Source organism: Micropterus salmoides, unplaced genomic scaffold (genome assembly GCF_014851395.1).
Source record: "Micropterus salmoides isolate LMB-PRFRI ecotype aquatic unplaced genomic scaffold, ASM1485139v1 Ms_hic_scaffold_13, whole genome shotgun sequence".
In the NCBI taxonomy this organism is placed as follows: domain Eukaryota; kingdom Metazoa; phylum Chordata; class Actinopteri; order Centrarchiformes; family Centrarchidae; genus Micropterus; species Micropterus salmoides.
This window is the reverse complement of record NW_024040374.1, coordinates 7,789,503-7,804,188: the sequence shown is the minus strand read 5'-3', so window position 1 is coordinate 7,804,188 and position 14,686 is coordinate 7,789,503. Positions and strand designations below refer to the sequence as shown.

General features: G+C 39.4%; 1 protein-coding gene across 4 annotated transcripts in view; it reads right to left on the bottom strand.

Moving 5' to 3' along the window:
• The window catches only part of lrp8 (low density lipoprotein receptor-related protein 8, apolipoprotein e receptor), a 182,784-nt gene that overhangs the window by 34,378 nt on the left and 133,720 nt on the right, over window positions 1-14,686 (bottom strand). For all 4 annotated transcript variants that reach the window (XM_038715284.1, XM_038715286.1, XM_038715285.1 and 1 more), the window contains exons 5-9: window positions 13,299-13,673; window positions 9,592-9,714; window positions 7,155-7,277; window positions 4,280-4,399; window positions 2,898-3,023 (exon numbers count right to left, since the gene is read on the bottom strand). In XM_038715284.1, coding sequence (XP_038571212.1) covers window positions 2,898-3,023; window positions 4,280-4,399; window positions 7,155-7,277; window positions 9,592-9,714; window positions 13,299-13,673 — 867 coding nt within the window. The remainder of the gene's footprint in view (window positions 1-2,897; window positions 3,024-4,279; window positions 4,400-7,154; window positions 7,278-9,591; window positions 9,715-13,298; window positions 13,674-14,686) is intronic.

Genomic DNA, 14,686 nt, shown 5'->3' with positions numbered 1-14,686 from the left:
TTTAATCCAAAATAACATTATTAACATTAGTTGCTTTTGTCCATATGCTCTGCATTATGAACAAAAATAGAAATGCTATTATCAATTAGCTCTAGTTGCAGCAATATATTCTTTTATTTTACTTAGCATCTTTTCTAATAATTAAAAAATTTAAAATTTGGCATAATATTTTTGTCTAGAAATGGAAAATGTGCTGACTGATCAGTTTAAACATATAATATTGATGATAATGTGGAATAACACCACAGAAGCACATCATCGTTCTACTTTGAGAAATGGGATACGGGTGTTACTTTACTTTATCTATGCGTTCATATTTCCATTCTTCTCTTCCTCTCTTGGTCTTTGCCCCATCGACACAATTTTGTATCAGCTCTGATTTATATATGACAGACGACTAAATTGGCCAAGAAATGCATCCGAAACTGCTGTCTGTGTGGATTAGAGTTTATTGTCATACCCCCCTTTCCACATAGATAAAGTAAACTTCCACACTCCTCTCTCTCCCTCTCTCTCTCTTACACACAACAATAATAACTCAAGTTGACGACTCAGTGAGTGGCATCACACCCATAAAGGTGTAAACACAAAAACAATAAATGTAATTAGTGTACAGCAAGGCTTTCTTCAGGGGACTTAATGGATGTTGTACAAACATGCACACACATACGCATACACTAATACCAGCTTATGAGAGGGAACGCATTATGACTCCAACCTGGGAATTTACTTTTAATAAGCATTGCTAGTGTTTCATATTACTCTGAAATTAATCTGCAACCATGTGCAGGATTAGAATGAAATGCACTCTTTGTACAATGGAAAACGCAAAGACCAGAGGTTATCGCTCAACTGTAACTCTTCTCACAATTATAAACTGCACTAACTACTAACAAACACAAGTAGAAAACGCAGAAAAACAAAGCTATATATGGCATTGTGTGTGACTTTAGGATGACATTGTGTTTTGCTGTGTGCCTCCGAGATAGAAGTACAAATAACAGCCTGGCATTTTTCAGCCTGAACTTCAATATGTGCAAATGATATTGGCATTTGGCAAGTGTCACATCTCATCACAGAACGTGACGTTCCTCCAGGCCAGTCAGTCACTGGAGAATTGTATCTGTGTACGAACATTGATGTGACTCCTTAAAACAACTACATGTGTATTTGTGTGGCCAGAATCCAAAGTGTATATGTATGCTGATGTCTGTGGCCATGTATGTTTGTGATTGGGTGTATGTTTTGTGTGTCTAGAAATGGGTTCACAGACGAATGCAGCTTCATTAAGTCCACATTCAGTCAGCTTCACAAAGCAGACATCTCTAAATTTATGGTCCGATCTTTATTTGTGCCTTTGAATAAATAAACCTCAACATAAACAACAATCCTGTCACATTTTCAGTCTCCTCTGCTTTCTGTCTCCCTTAACAAGTCATAATGTGGCACAATCCACAGTGCAGATTCATCTCTGCTTTACTTCAATGAGAATAGAAATATTCATACAATGCATCCATCCATCGATGTATCTGTTTCGCCTCTGCTTGCCTATCCTCCCCACTTCACTAAATGCCTTGGCCTCTGACAAGGATTGTTTTCTCTGCCTAACAGTAATAAAGATTCACACAGGGAGACATGAAGCAATCAATGGTGGTTTTTATGCCACTTAGCTTAAGAGTGAGGGCCTGTGTTCTGCTTTAAGCTCTCTCATTACCAGACCAGTTCACCCTATAATGACTCAACTAAGACCGATGGCGGTAATCACTAATAACACTCTTTTCTCTCGCTTTTCCCACAAAAAAAGTTAATTTGCTGTGTAACTCTATCAGTTAAAGGTTCCATTCTCCATTCAAGGGGCAGTTGAAAGGCATTAACATTGCAAGAGTAAGAGGTTATGTTTCCTGTAGGACTAATGTAGAGAAACCACTTATAATACACTGATTAGTTTCTAATTCTAGGTCTGCAAGCACCTCTCTATTCTTTTAAATGAAAAATATGTACTGTTCTGCAGTACCAACAGCGTTAAAATTCTGTTTTCAGCGCTATTAGATGTCAAATCTATATCGACTTTTATCACAACATCACTACACATCAGAAGCCCTAATTTGTCAGTGGTAGAAGGAAACGTTATCTGAAGGTGTTTAAATGGTTGTTGACAGACAGCGTCGTTATCAGCAATGCCAGATATAATGGATTGAGAATGGGGGGACTCATAAAAACACCCAGAATTCACATGGAGCTTTTCAAAAGGCAGTCTTACGGTGCAGCTAACAAGCTACAGTAGGCAGACCACTTTTCAATAACAACCTTGCCTGGTCCAGCTTTGAGGACAAGATTTTATTTTCATTCATATACCACTGCTTGGAGTGTTTACCCAGGCCAGCGAGGGGCTGCCTGTGTCCTATAGTCAGTGGGCATGCCCCCTCCTCATGCAACATCCTTCCCCTGAAACTCCACAGAGAGCAGAGGCAGCTGGCTGCAAACTTTTCATTAGTGAGGACTGCAGAAAAAGGTGGCAAATATTTATCTTTGCACAGATTGCTGTGCAAGGCCTGCATACAAAGCAAGCCTCTCGTTTCACAGAGTCCCACAGTGTGAGAATAGTGTGGGATGTCACTTGGTAGCTAGGGGTGCTGGAAAGGGAGAGTAATTGGTGTGTGTATATAAGAGTTGGTCTCAATGTGTGATTCCTTTTGAGGAACATGTGTGCCTATGACTGATACTGTGGTGAGAACATCCATCTATCTACATCATCTATGACAGCGTGTCTCATAGATGGGTGCTGTTTAGCCACACTGTTCTTAAAACTTTTGTGCCAATAAAGCCCTTTGAATCGAATCGAATTGTGTGTCTTTTCCTGTGAAAGGGTTTGATAGTGTGTGTGATAAATGGCTCACCCACGGCCTTGCAGGTCTTAGAGGCAGGGTCCATCTCGTAGCCTTCATAGCATTCACACTTGTAATCTCCTTTGTAGTTGATGCAGATCTGACTACAGGCATCTGGGTTCTCACATTCATCTATGTCTGTTGAGACAAACGTGGCACAAAGACATACAGATCAAAATGAAACTGCAGAGACACACACTAACATATTTTTATCTGAAGAGTTAGTGAGATATAACAGAAGTACATGCTCAGTATCTATCATGTTAACACTCTTTCCCGTTCACTTCAAATGGAGACTGATTCTTCAAATTGAGTTTCTATGACTGATATCTACCTGCAGGAAGCGTCAACCGACAGGATTAGATCTTGGTTTGAGAAATGTGAATGCTTGTTAAGTAAGAGAAAAACAGTAAAATCACATTTGCATAACTCAGTGTTGAGACTATCGATGCTTTTAAGTGTATTAGAAGTGATTTTTTTAACCAAATAAAAAAATAAACAAACTACTCTATATTATACTATTTAAATTTTTTTATTGATGGACTGGACTCTTCTTTATATGAATAAATATTCTGTCCACAGAATTACATTTTCCACTGCACAAATATATTGTACTTGCTAGTTTGTTAAGGACACCAGAAGGACTCACAGGTAGTAAACACCTTAAACCAAATAAAACGATACAGAAAAAGTCCAACATTTTGGGAAATGCTTGTTTGCCAGCAAACCCACAGACTCACTTGAAGATCAATACCAATTTGATCTCACTGAGATCGGGATTTGGGATGTGTTTAGTCAAGCTTAGCAGCAAGACGTGACGGATGGGAAACTGCTTCCCTGGATCTGTCCAAAGTAAAACAAATCACTTTCAAGCAACTTTAAAGCTGTCGTTTTTTTTCTTTCTTGTTAATTCAACTTGTTTAGGAGACGAAATGCAAAACAATTCTGGGGTATTCAACTAGAGTTTCTTGTAAGATGCCCATAAATTATTAGAGAGCATTGGTAAAGCCAAACTGAAGAAATCCTGATTCAATAAAATAAGATGAACGTGGTGATGAATAAAACCATACCATTATGGATGGCTGTGTGTTGTTAAATCAGGCATAAGAAACTAAGGTCTTTTCTTTCATTTGTAGATCCACCCAAGAATCTGGAACTAGCAACCAAACTACAATCACAATTACACCCAGATGTGTATTAAATAAAGAATATGCAACATGTTAATATGTCTACCTTGGAGTGGCTGAAAGAAGCCGTCTTTGGAAAGAGAGCAGAAGAGGGCAAAAAATAAGTAAAGTAACAACATAGCAGCCCAACCTGGCCAGGCCCAAACAAGATGTGATTCTTCTGCATAAAGGCAGTACTTATGCCGCATAACTTTTTTTTCTCCTTACCTCCACAAGTCTTTTTGTCCAGGAGTTTGTACCCAGAAGGACAGTCACACTCATAACCAATTCTCCGGTCCCTGCAGATGTGGGAGCAGCCACCATTGTTGTCTGCACACTCGTTCAGGCCTGCAGAGATAAGGGCAGTAGGAGCAAGGACGGAAGACAGGACAAGCACAAGAGGGGAGGGAAGTAAAGAGGAGTTGAATATTGATGAAATAGAAGCAAGATATTACATAGAACAATTGAACATGGATAAGACACAAAGAAAATAGTTGGACAGAAAGATAAAACCAAGGTTTTTGTGTGTGCATAGCTTTAAACATCCTGCCAGTTAAGATAATTATGTCCTGTCTAATGTGTCTGTGTACATGTCATATTTCTATTTAAAAAAAAAGACATTGAGCTTAAAAGCAGTAGAAAAAGAGAGACAGGGGCATGCGTGTGTGTGTGTGTGTGTGTGTGTGTGTGTATGTGGGTATTTATGGATCTTCTTGTAATATGTTAATGGTCCACTCGCACAGTCTAAGCCATTCGCACCAGGAACAAATCCACTCTCAACAACAGGGGGCTTGGCCTTTTCCAGGTGGCACTCCACTACCATACAGAGACATATGCTGTCGTTCATCCTCTCATGTCATTCTCTACATTTCCTCCTTGTTTTTGTTTTTTTGGCAGAACAGATTGGACTCACTTTGAGTCATGCTTCCTCTATGTCCCTTCCTTTTTGTATATGTCTCTGTGCCTCGATTTATTCCTTTGTCTTTCAACTACCCTCCATGGAGCAGAGAGAGGTCGCTTCATAGAGCTAAAGCTGGTACTTCATTACCGGTTTACATTAAAGATTTAAGCTTCAAGGCTACAGGTCCTGCTGTGAGACAGTGAGACTGTGGAAGAGACAGAGAGAAAGAAAGAAAAAAGAGAGATAGAGAAACATCCATAACTGAAATGGAGATAAACTTACAGAGAGAGATAGAGGGAAGTAAAGCCTTCGAGAAATTTAGAAGACATTTAACTAAAATAAAGATTTTAGAAAGGTAATTTACACTATAGTGAGTGCATTATATCATATAACAACAAATCAACTCAGTATCAATAAAGCAAGCAGAAGAAATTGAAAACATGTAAACCTATTTCAACTGAACTTTTATTTAGCATGACAGCTATAGAATACACTTTAGGCCAAAAGTATGTGGGTACTCCTGTCGACATTTTTATATCTAAGCCCTTATTTCAATGAAGAGGTATTCCAACATTTAGTATTGCATTTCCATTGGTTCGGGACTCCTAACAAATGTCAAAATGGATGCAGCTGTGGGAGAGATATCCTACCTTTAAGTCCCTGGCATGGGTAAGCCCCCCCCCCCCCCCCCCCCCCCCCCAAAAAAACCCCAGACGTTATCAGACCTTGTAAATACTATTTTCACAGGGTGAGTGATGATAATTTTGATTTTCTTTAAGGAAAATCTTGGTGCTACAGCATAAAAAATAATCTGACAATGACAACATTCAAACTTTGTGGCAACAAAGAGTTCTTGTCGTTTTTTTACATGACAATACCCTAGTGCACAAAGCAAAGTCCATAGAGAGATGGTATTTAGAGATTGATGTGAAAAACTCAGGCCTGCACAGAGCCCTGGCCTCAACTCCATCCAACACTTATCTACGTGCCTTTCTCCCAACATCAGATATTCACAGACTTTTGGCCATATAGTGTAACTTGCCTTTAAAGGAACTCTGAGTGTTTGTTATGAGTGGGGTTTCATATCCTGCCTTTGGTTTCACACTGTTTCACTGACAGACAGTTAGCAGTGATAATGTGCCAAGAAACGTAGTAGTTCTCCAACAAAGGCAAGGTAGGGAAGAAAAAGAGTCTTAGCAAGCAACCATGGAAGTAAAAAATGCACAATTTAAAAAACAAAAACATTGGCTTTTTTATTTTATGAGTTATGAAATGCATTCAAAGCATTTGCTAGACATCAAGCACACACACAATGTGTTTTGGTTAATAACACTAAATGTTATTTACATTAACTTTATTTTTAACCATTTTAACACATATTCTCCGTGCTGCAGATAGCCGAAGTTGTCAGTTATAGCTAAATCAAAGAGGACATGCAGGTTTGCCTTGTGACACACTGAACATCATGTTTAACATTAATGATATGGTTACAGGGCAATCTCATTACAGTGTATATCCATCTGCCTTAAGATCAGAGCTAGCTGAAAGGGCAGAACACTCACATATCATTTTATACCCAATGCAACTGACTTGAGACTACTCTACTTCAGAGCAAGAGCGTGAGTGAAGTGCACTTTCCTTGAGCAATCTCTGAGACTTATACTAGATGTACTTGAGTAACATTTCACTAATACAACACAAGTTGCAGTACTTGAATTTAAATTACATTAGCTTTATTTACTTAATATTTTTTAAACATGTATGTTTTTCTAATCTGCAATCTGTTTGCAGCTGGGTTACATTGCTTGTGATGTGAGATCCGTGACTGAAGCTCACTAAGTGGTAATTATCTATGGTGTGAGGATAATCTGTGTGGTTCCTTATGGGTAATGTAGTCCGGTCACGTTTTACTGGCTAAGTTCGCACTAGAGGGCAGAGTCGCTTAGCTCTTTGATCATAACAACGCAGTTGAGAAATGTCCTGATTTGTCCTGCCTTGATCAAATGAAGCTTCTTTCACTAAGAAGAGTGACCACCCACATTAGAAGCAGTTGATGATGTCTGGGTATGCGTGAGTGCATCAGTGCTATTACACTAACATATATGCACACCCATGTATGCCTGAGGTAGTGAAAAAACTAAGAGTATCTGGGTACATTGGCGTTTTTTGGGTGTGAAGAGAAACAGAGAGAAATTATCTTACCACACTCCTTCGTGGGTTCATCAGACCAGTCCTTGCAGTCTTTCACGTTGTCACACACCTTGCTGCTGTCAATACACTCCCCGTTCTTACAGCGGTACTTTCTTGGTCCGTCACACTTAGTAACTGTGTTTAAGAAAACAACATACTACAAAGTCAGAGATCATGTTTTTAATTAGTGAACTACGCATATTTGCAGATAGAAAAATACAATGTTCAGGGATTTAAGTAAGTGTCAAATAAATCCTGTACCGTTGAACCAAAATAGTATTCCCCAACAAAAAATCATGCAAATTGCTAACATTATATTTTTAGGACAGTAAGTTCTAGAATGATTTTTGTGTTTATAAGGATTTTGGTAGGTATAGCAAATGTGACGCCTTTAAGTAATATAGTCAAAGTTGGCTGTAGTTTGTGCAGATACCCAGTCAGGAAGTTGGCAGCATAGCAAAAGCTATCAGGCAGTGCTTAATAAACAGAAGATTATTACTGCATTAAATTAGCTCTGTACCCATAGTCCGACAATAAAGTTGAATCTAACCTTAAAAAACCTTCTACTGTGTAAATATCGATACACAGAAGATGTAATGATGGAAATGCTTTGCTGGGATTTTAATTGGTGGAGTTGGTGGAGTACTGAGGGCAAAACACACAGAAGCCTAAGAGCCTGTGAGTGAACACTTATGTAAATACTGCAAAACCATTTTATAAACAACATCAATGTTGTACCACCTGAGAAGTCAGCACCCGACAGTTTCAGTGTAAGCTGAAAGTTGCACTCTGTGTCAGTGTTAGCTAGAAAAGGCTGTAGTGATGTGGGTGCAGAGGCAAAAACTCAGAGGCTTTGCTTTATGGAGGAAAAATACATGATGCCTATAAACATGGTGGACGATAAGGGATTCATAAATGAATGTTTCACAACTAATATACTGCTAGAATAGTTTTTTTTAAAAAAAGAAGTGAGAAATAAATGTGTATTTTGTATCTTATTAATTATTAATGATGAATCGGTATTGATTGTTAACATATTCAGCTTGATTAAGGGAAATGCATGAAATTTGCAACGCTAATTGAAGGTAAGGTAAGGCAGCAGTAATTCAGAACTCGATCATTTGTTGTTAATAATTGCAGGTATTTCTTGAACAACCTGTCTTTTGCAGCACGTTATGATGACCCATACTTTCGTTTATTGTAGCAGACACCCCTAGTGGTTCAAAGGTAGCAAAGCAGGAATTAGGGCGATGTATTATAAATAGTGAGAAAGTCTGCGTAAGGACTGGAAGTGGATGAATGGGGTGGATTGACAGGTCAAATCAACCCAGGACTTTCACGCAGCAGAACGGCATTCAAATCCAATTTGAAACCAAGTAAATGCTGGGTTATTGTGATTTTTTATGACAAATTTGGAGGGGATGAAAACTATTTACCTGATCATTAAGAACATTAACCAGTAAGTGTAACTGTTATGTGCAGAAATATTCACATCAGCCAGTGTTTGTGATTGAAACACACACAGACACAGCTGTACAGTCCATGGCACCCCATCAAAAAGATACAGCACCCAAGTACTGTACTGTGCCATTTTTGGAAACAGTGAAGAGTAAAAAATCGATTTCAGGTTCACAGCTGCACTTAAAAACACTGGCTTCAAGATACTGCCAGGCAGCATGATGATGACCTTGAGCTTTTCTGTGTGCCACAGTATGTAAAGTCAGGGTTATGTGTTAAGTTTCTCATGGGGCAGATTCAACTAGTGCAGCCAACTGCGGCCATCTGTGCCCCTCTCTAGTATATCCCCTGTGAATCTCGTTAGTAGTATTTTAAGTTTTAATTGGGGCCGGCTGTGCTCAGGAGTCGGCCACTGATCACAGGGTTGGTGATTTGATCCCCAGCTCCTCCTGTCCACATGTCGAAGTGTCCTTGGGCAAGACACTGAAACACCTAATTGCTCCCAATAGTCAGGCCAGCACCCTGCATGGTAGCTCGCAACCATCGGTGTGTGAGTGTGTTTGTGACTGGGTGAATGCAGGCATTTACCATAAAAATTGGATAGATTTTTAGGGACTGAGATCCTCTGATAGGGTGTTGCTAGTCATTCCAAGGTCTAGGGTGAAAACCAAAGGAGACAGGACCTTTGCTGTCAAGGACCCTAGACACTGGAACAATCTGCCAGAGGAGATTAGGCTTGCAGAGTCTGTTCCCTGTTTTCTGTCACTTCTTAAGACACATTTTTAATTTGAGCTTGTGTAATGCCTATTTTTATCTTTTATTTTATTCTGACTTGTTTGTTTTATATTGACTGCTGTAAAGCACTTTATTACTTGCATTGAAAAGTGCACAAATTCAAATAAAGCTATTTTTATTATCATTGTTATTATGCTATACGGGTGTGTAGCTTGCTGTTTGCATGTTGAACGGGCCATACTCGTCTGACACTTACCGTTGACACAGCCAGCTTCATCACTGTAGTCCGGACAGTCGTGGACTTTATTACACTGTTTGGTACCGTGGATACAGGATCCATCACCACACTGGAACTCATCAGGTCGACATGTAAGCAGGGCTGGGGGACACAAACCATGCACACACATACATTAGATTAATATTACAGTGAAATGTCTATGAAGATTCTCAGTCATCCAGGTCATAGTTATCCAACGAAAGTTAAAGTCAACGGCAACTGGACTTGGTTGAAGATACTGGAAGACGTTTCGTCCCTCATCCAAAGGACTTCTTCAGTTCTGACTGACTGGCATGGAAACTCAGCTATTTAACCTCAGTGTTAACCTCGTTTGCCAGGGTCATCGATGCTGCTGTGTTCCTGGTTGCTGTAACGACAGTCGTTACAGTTGTTGGGACTACCGGTGGCCAAGACTGAATGACCATCGTTGGTGTCTTCACCTGAGGCCAATAGGTTACGTTTGTTGAGTTTCCTGGGAAGTGATGAAAGGATAGCATTGTAAGTGGGGGATAAGTGGTGGCGTAGAAGGAGAAGTCCTTTGAATGAGGGACGAAACGTCTTCCAGTATCTTCAACCAAGTCCAGTTGCCCTTGACAATAACCTTTATTGGATTACAGTGAATATTTCATCTATTGGTTGATAAATTTTGGTTCTTATCATAACACAAGTACACGTAAACACGAGTACACGTAAACTTTTATTCTAATTTTACTTACGTCACTGTAAAGGTAAATGCAACACACTCACAAACATATATACACAACATGAAGCCCATAATGTCTCTTCCTCAACTGTATTAGGCCAACCTGGAGTGCATTCCAATCCAACAGTAATCAGTCACACACAACTCTTACCTTTAAAGAAAAAGCCCTGGTGGAAATGAAAACCAGGCAGGTATTCAGTCACTGAAAACCCACATCCAGTGATTGGTTGAGTTTGTGTATATGTGCAAGTGTGTAGGGGTATTTGTTGGGGCTTGCTGTAATGGCAGAGGGCAGGTTTATTTAACTCATTCGTCTTTTTAACTGGCTGTTTAATTATTCATGTGTTGTGTTTTGGACTAGCTCTGCCAAGGGAATGGTGGCAGACATGATCAATTGCTGTGGAGACCACACACACAGTTTCACACCAAGTGAGGACACATTTACAAATGTATGCATGTCCTATAGGTGAGCAGGCACATAGTGACATAAAATGAAACATAAAATGACCTAACTGAAATGCATGTGTGTATACATGAACACACAGGGATTGCTGCTGATTTGCAATGCTCAAACTAAAAATAAAAGATAAACACAAGTTTATACTAAAATTAGCAATGTGTGGAAGACTTAATCCTGTGCCATCACCAAATGTGCTGATTCTTTCAGCCAAATGATTGGGATCTGAGCTCAGCTAATTATGATAAATCCCCAAGATGAATAGTAATAATAACGTATGCCATCTGCAGAAAAGTTGGCAGGTGCGAAAGGAGAGAACCATCTACAGATATGATGTGACCATTTCTCATGTCTCCTGTCACTGTTCTTACAGTCATTTGTCTCATCATGTCTGTAAAATAACACAAGATTATTGAGACAAATGTTTCGAATAAGATGGGAGATAATAACCAGCGGACTGGGTCTGTACGAATGAGCAAAGCTTGACGGAATAGAGGAGGAGGAGAGAATAGACTAGAGATATGCAATGATTCTCACATTTCTCATTTACATTGAAATGTTGCACACACTAAGCTGAGCTCTGAATTACACAGTCATCTAAAACTATAACATCTTGTTTGACACACACCTCCAACTGCCCACTTTTATTCACAGTGTGATGAGCAAGCACAGAGACCCAATCAAATATATACAGTTCACACAGCTCCTGTCTCGTCGTATTGTGAAATAGTGAACACGGTTATTAAGACAGATTATTCCACTGGCATATGTAGACCAGGAAAGAACACTTCACTTGCGGTCACTCTGTCAGCACTATTCAATAATGTTACTGGGCTTGCTTTTGTTTATGTAGATTCAGTTCAGTTCAACTTTATTGTCAGACTCTGGGTCCATTAGAAAAAAATAGAGCATCATCACAGACACACAACACCTCCTAAAATACCAATACCAAAATACCAAAGATACATACACACACATACACCTACCTAGACATACTGTGAATATTATTATTCCCAAAATGGAACCCTTCATATTAATCACAGAACTGGAAAACATATTTTAATTATATCTTACTTTAGCATTCTAGCTAGCAAACTGGTTGCACCTTTTTAGAATAGATGTAATTTGGTAGTGAAGCTAGGGTACTTCATTAGCTTAACACAGCTAAACTAAAAGGGAAATATAACTTAACGTAGGCAGAAGTAAGAACAAAAATCCTAGGAGGGCATACTATTTCAGGAAAGCTATTAATAGTATCTAACAATAAGTAGAAGTAAAAATAAAGAGTTGAGGAACAGGATAGTCTACTATAGTTAAAATTAGTGTTGTTCTCATGAGATATTCACATAAAAACCTATCATGCAGAGCAAACCTACAAAGTCAATAAATAATAATGACCTGCTGGCTCTGCGAAATTGTGTCTGGAGTGATGGGAGGGTTTTAAAGAGTATAATTTGACAGTGTGTGCAATGGTCTATACATAATAATAACTTTTTAAAGTGTCTTCGGCATTTGTATTTGCATGAAAATCTGTATATCGGCGACTGCATGTGTAAGCACAGCTATGTTCTCCATGTACACATGTCCGTTGTTTTGTGAAAACGTGTGTGTGTATGGCAGAGCAGTGTGCTTATATCATATCGTATGTGCGAGGCTGCAGTCATCTCCCTGAGTGGTATGTGGGAGTGTGAAGAGGAGACCAGATGGGGGTCTCACTTGATGAAGGACCTTCACCTCCCACGCATGCATGCACACACAGAGACTCACACAACAAACACATATGGTCAAACACACTCAGAGGTTCTCCTTCTGCTTTGACAGATCACATGGTTGCATGGCAACACACTCGTGCATCAACATGATAAAGTCAGCATTGATCTTCCTTCAATCATTTGGTGGCCCAACAAGATTTGTCATGTAGTCTTTGATCACGATACACAGCAAGTCAGCCTTTAAAGTATGTTCCTTCCGACATAGTGAGCCACACACACAGTCATTGTTCAAAAACCTGCATTACTGTTGGCATCCATAAATCACTTTCATTAAAGGCTATGGTTGATATTAACTTTTTAACCCACCAACAATGAATTTGCCCTCCTAACAAGTACTTTACATTAAAGAACCATACCATTGCAATTGGATGACATATTCCTTCATTACACTACAAACACTACAAATGTAACTTACAAGCAAAGCTGTGTCCCTGACCATATGAGGCTATGTCAGGGCTACTCTCCAAAGACTCAAAATGAACCGGCTGGGTTCATTTTAATTAAGGATTAGGTCAATGGTATGAGTCTTATATTGTTTTTTTCACTAGTCTTTGGACAACAACTTCAACTTCTATGGCACCAGGGAAATGCAACTATCTACATTATCAACACAAAAAAATCCTGTTGGTAGATTAATTTGGTCTAATTAAAACAACAGCAGCATTAGTCTTTAGAAGAATTCAGTTACACACTCATTTATCCACCCACTCATCTGTCCATCCACATAAATGCAATATATACACAGCTGACTTACGACAGTTTGCTTCATCCGATTTATCCTTGCAGTCTGCGTCTCCATCGCACTTCCAGTTCATGTGGACACACTCCCCACTCCCACATTGGAACTCCCCCACTGGGCAGCGAGGTTTCTGGGGCTCTGTCCTCCGGCTGCAGCGCTCCATGGACTCGTCTGACTTGTCCTTGCAGTCCGGATCGCCATCGCAACTCCACAGGGCGGGGATGCACTCAGAGTCATTGCAACGGAACTCGTGCTGGCCACAGGTGGGAGCCGAGCACTTTTCCTCATCACTTGCATCCCCGCAGTCATCGTCGCCATCACACACAAATATTGGTGCCACACACTTCCCATTACGGCACTGGAAATCTTTGGAGGGACAGGCCTTTGCATCTATAGGATGAATGAGGAGGGTGGATAAAAACCAACAGATAATGTAAATTAGAAGTAATCCACTATAAATTTAATTATTATCATTATAGAAGATCTTTTGTAAATAGAGTGAATTTAAGAAAATAAAGTTAGCTGTTCAATTAAGTATGCTTCCAACTGAACTCTTTTTGGAAGCAGACATTAGTACCGGTGGGAGTAGATGAGAGAAAATGTGAGCAAGAGGGACAGATACAGTTAACTTATCACTGCATATATTCAAACTCCTTGGGGAAGTAGAGATATATGAAGAAACATGTCGATCTTCCTTTCTCTGGAGATGGAAGGAAAAGTGTTAAAATTCTGAGTTAATTTCCAAGTTAGTGTCTGGTGAGAGTAAAAGAAAGAAATTCTAATAAAATCAAACTGGTGACTGCTCATGGTGCTGAGGAGCAGTAACTATAAAAAAAAAGATTGAAACCCAGGAAAAAAGCTCACCTTAAGGACAAAAGCAAATATTATGCATTATAAAACAGAAATAAACATGGTGTCAACTGCAACCACAAAAGCTCAACCCTTTAACAATGAATGCAACCATTATTACACTGAAACACACTAGATAATCATGACATCATACTATATTAAGCACAAGGTCGAGAGCATATGTGCAGCAGAAGTCCAGTATGTGGAAACAGGTGTATAATGAGCAGAGTAGGAGCACAGCTGTAGGTGCCTGCCACAGTGCAGAACCCCCCTCCACCACTACATGTGTGTGGGAATGTTTGTACAGAAATACCTGTGGAGACTGTGTATATTTACGTGTATGGTTGTCTGGTCATGTGTTTATTTTTTCAGCTACAGTATCTATGATGAATAATATTTAAGCTTTTGTGAAAGTGTATGTATGTGTCTGTTGTGTTTCCTCTTTGCCATATCCCAGCAGTGAAATTATCTAATTCCAGCCAGGTTGGACAAATCTATTTGAATCATGTATTCTGCTAAAAAAAAACAATACACTTGTTCTTTGATGTAATGCT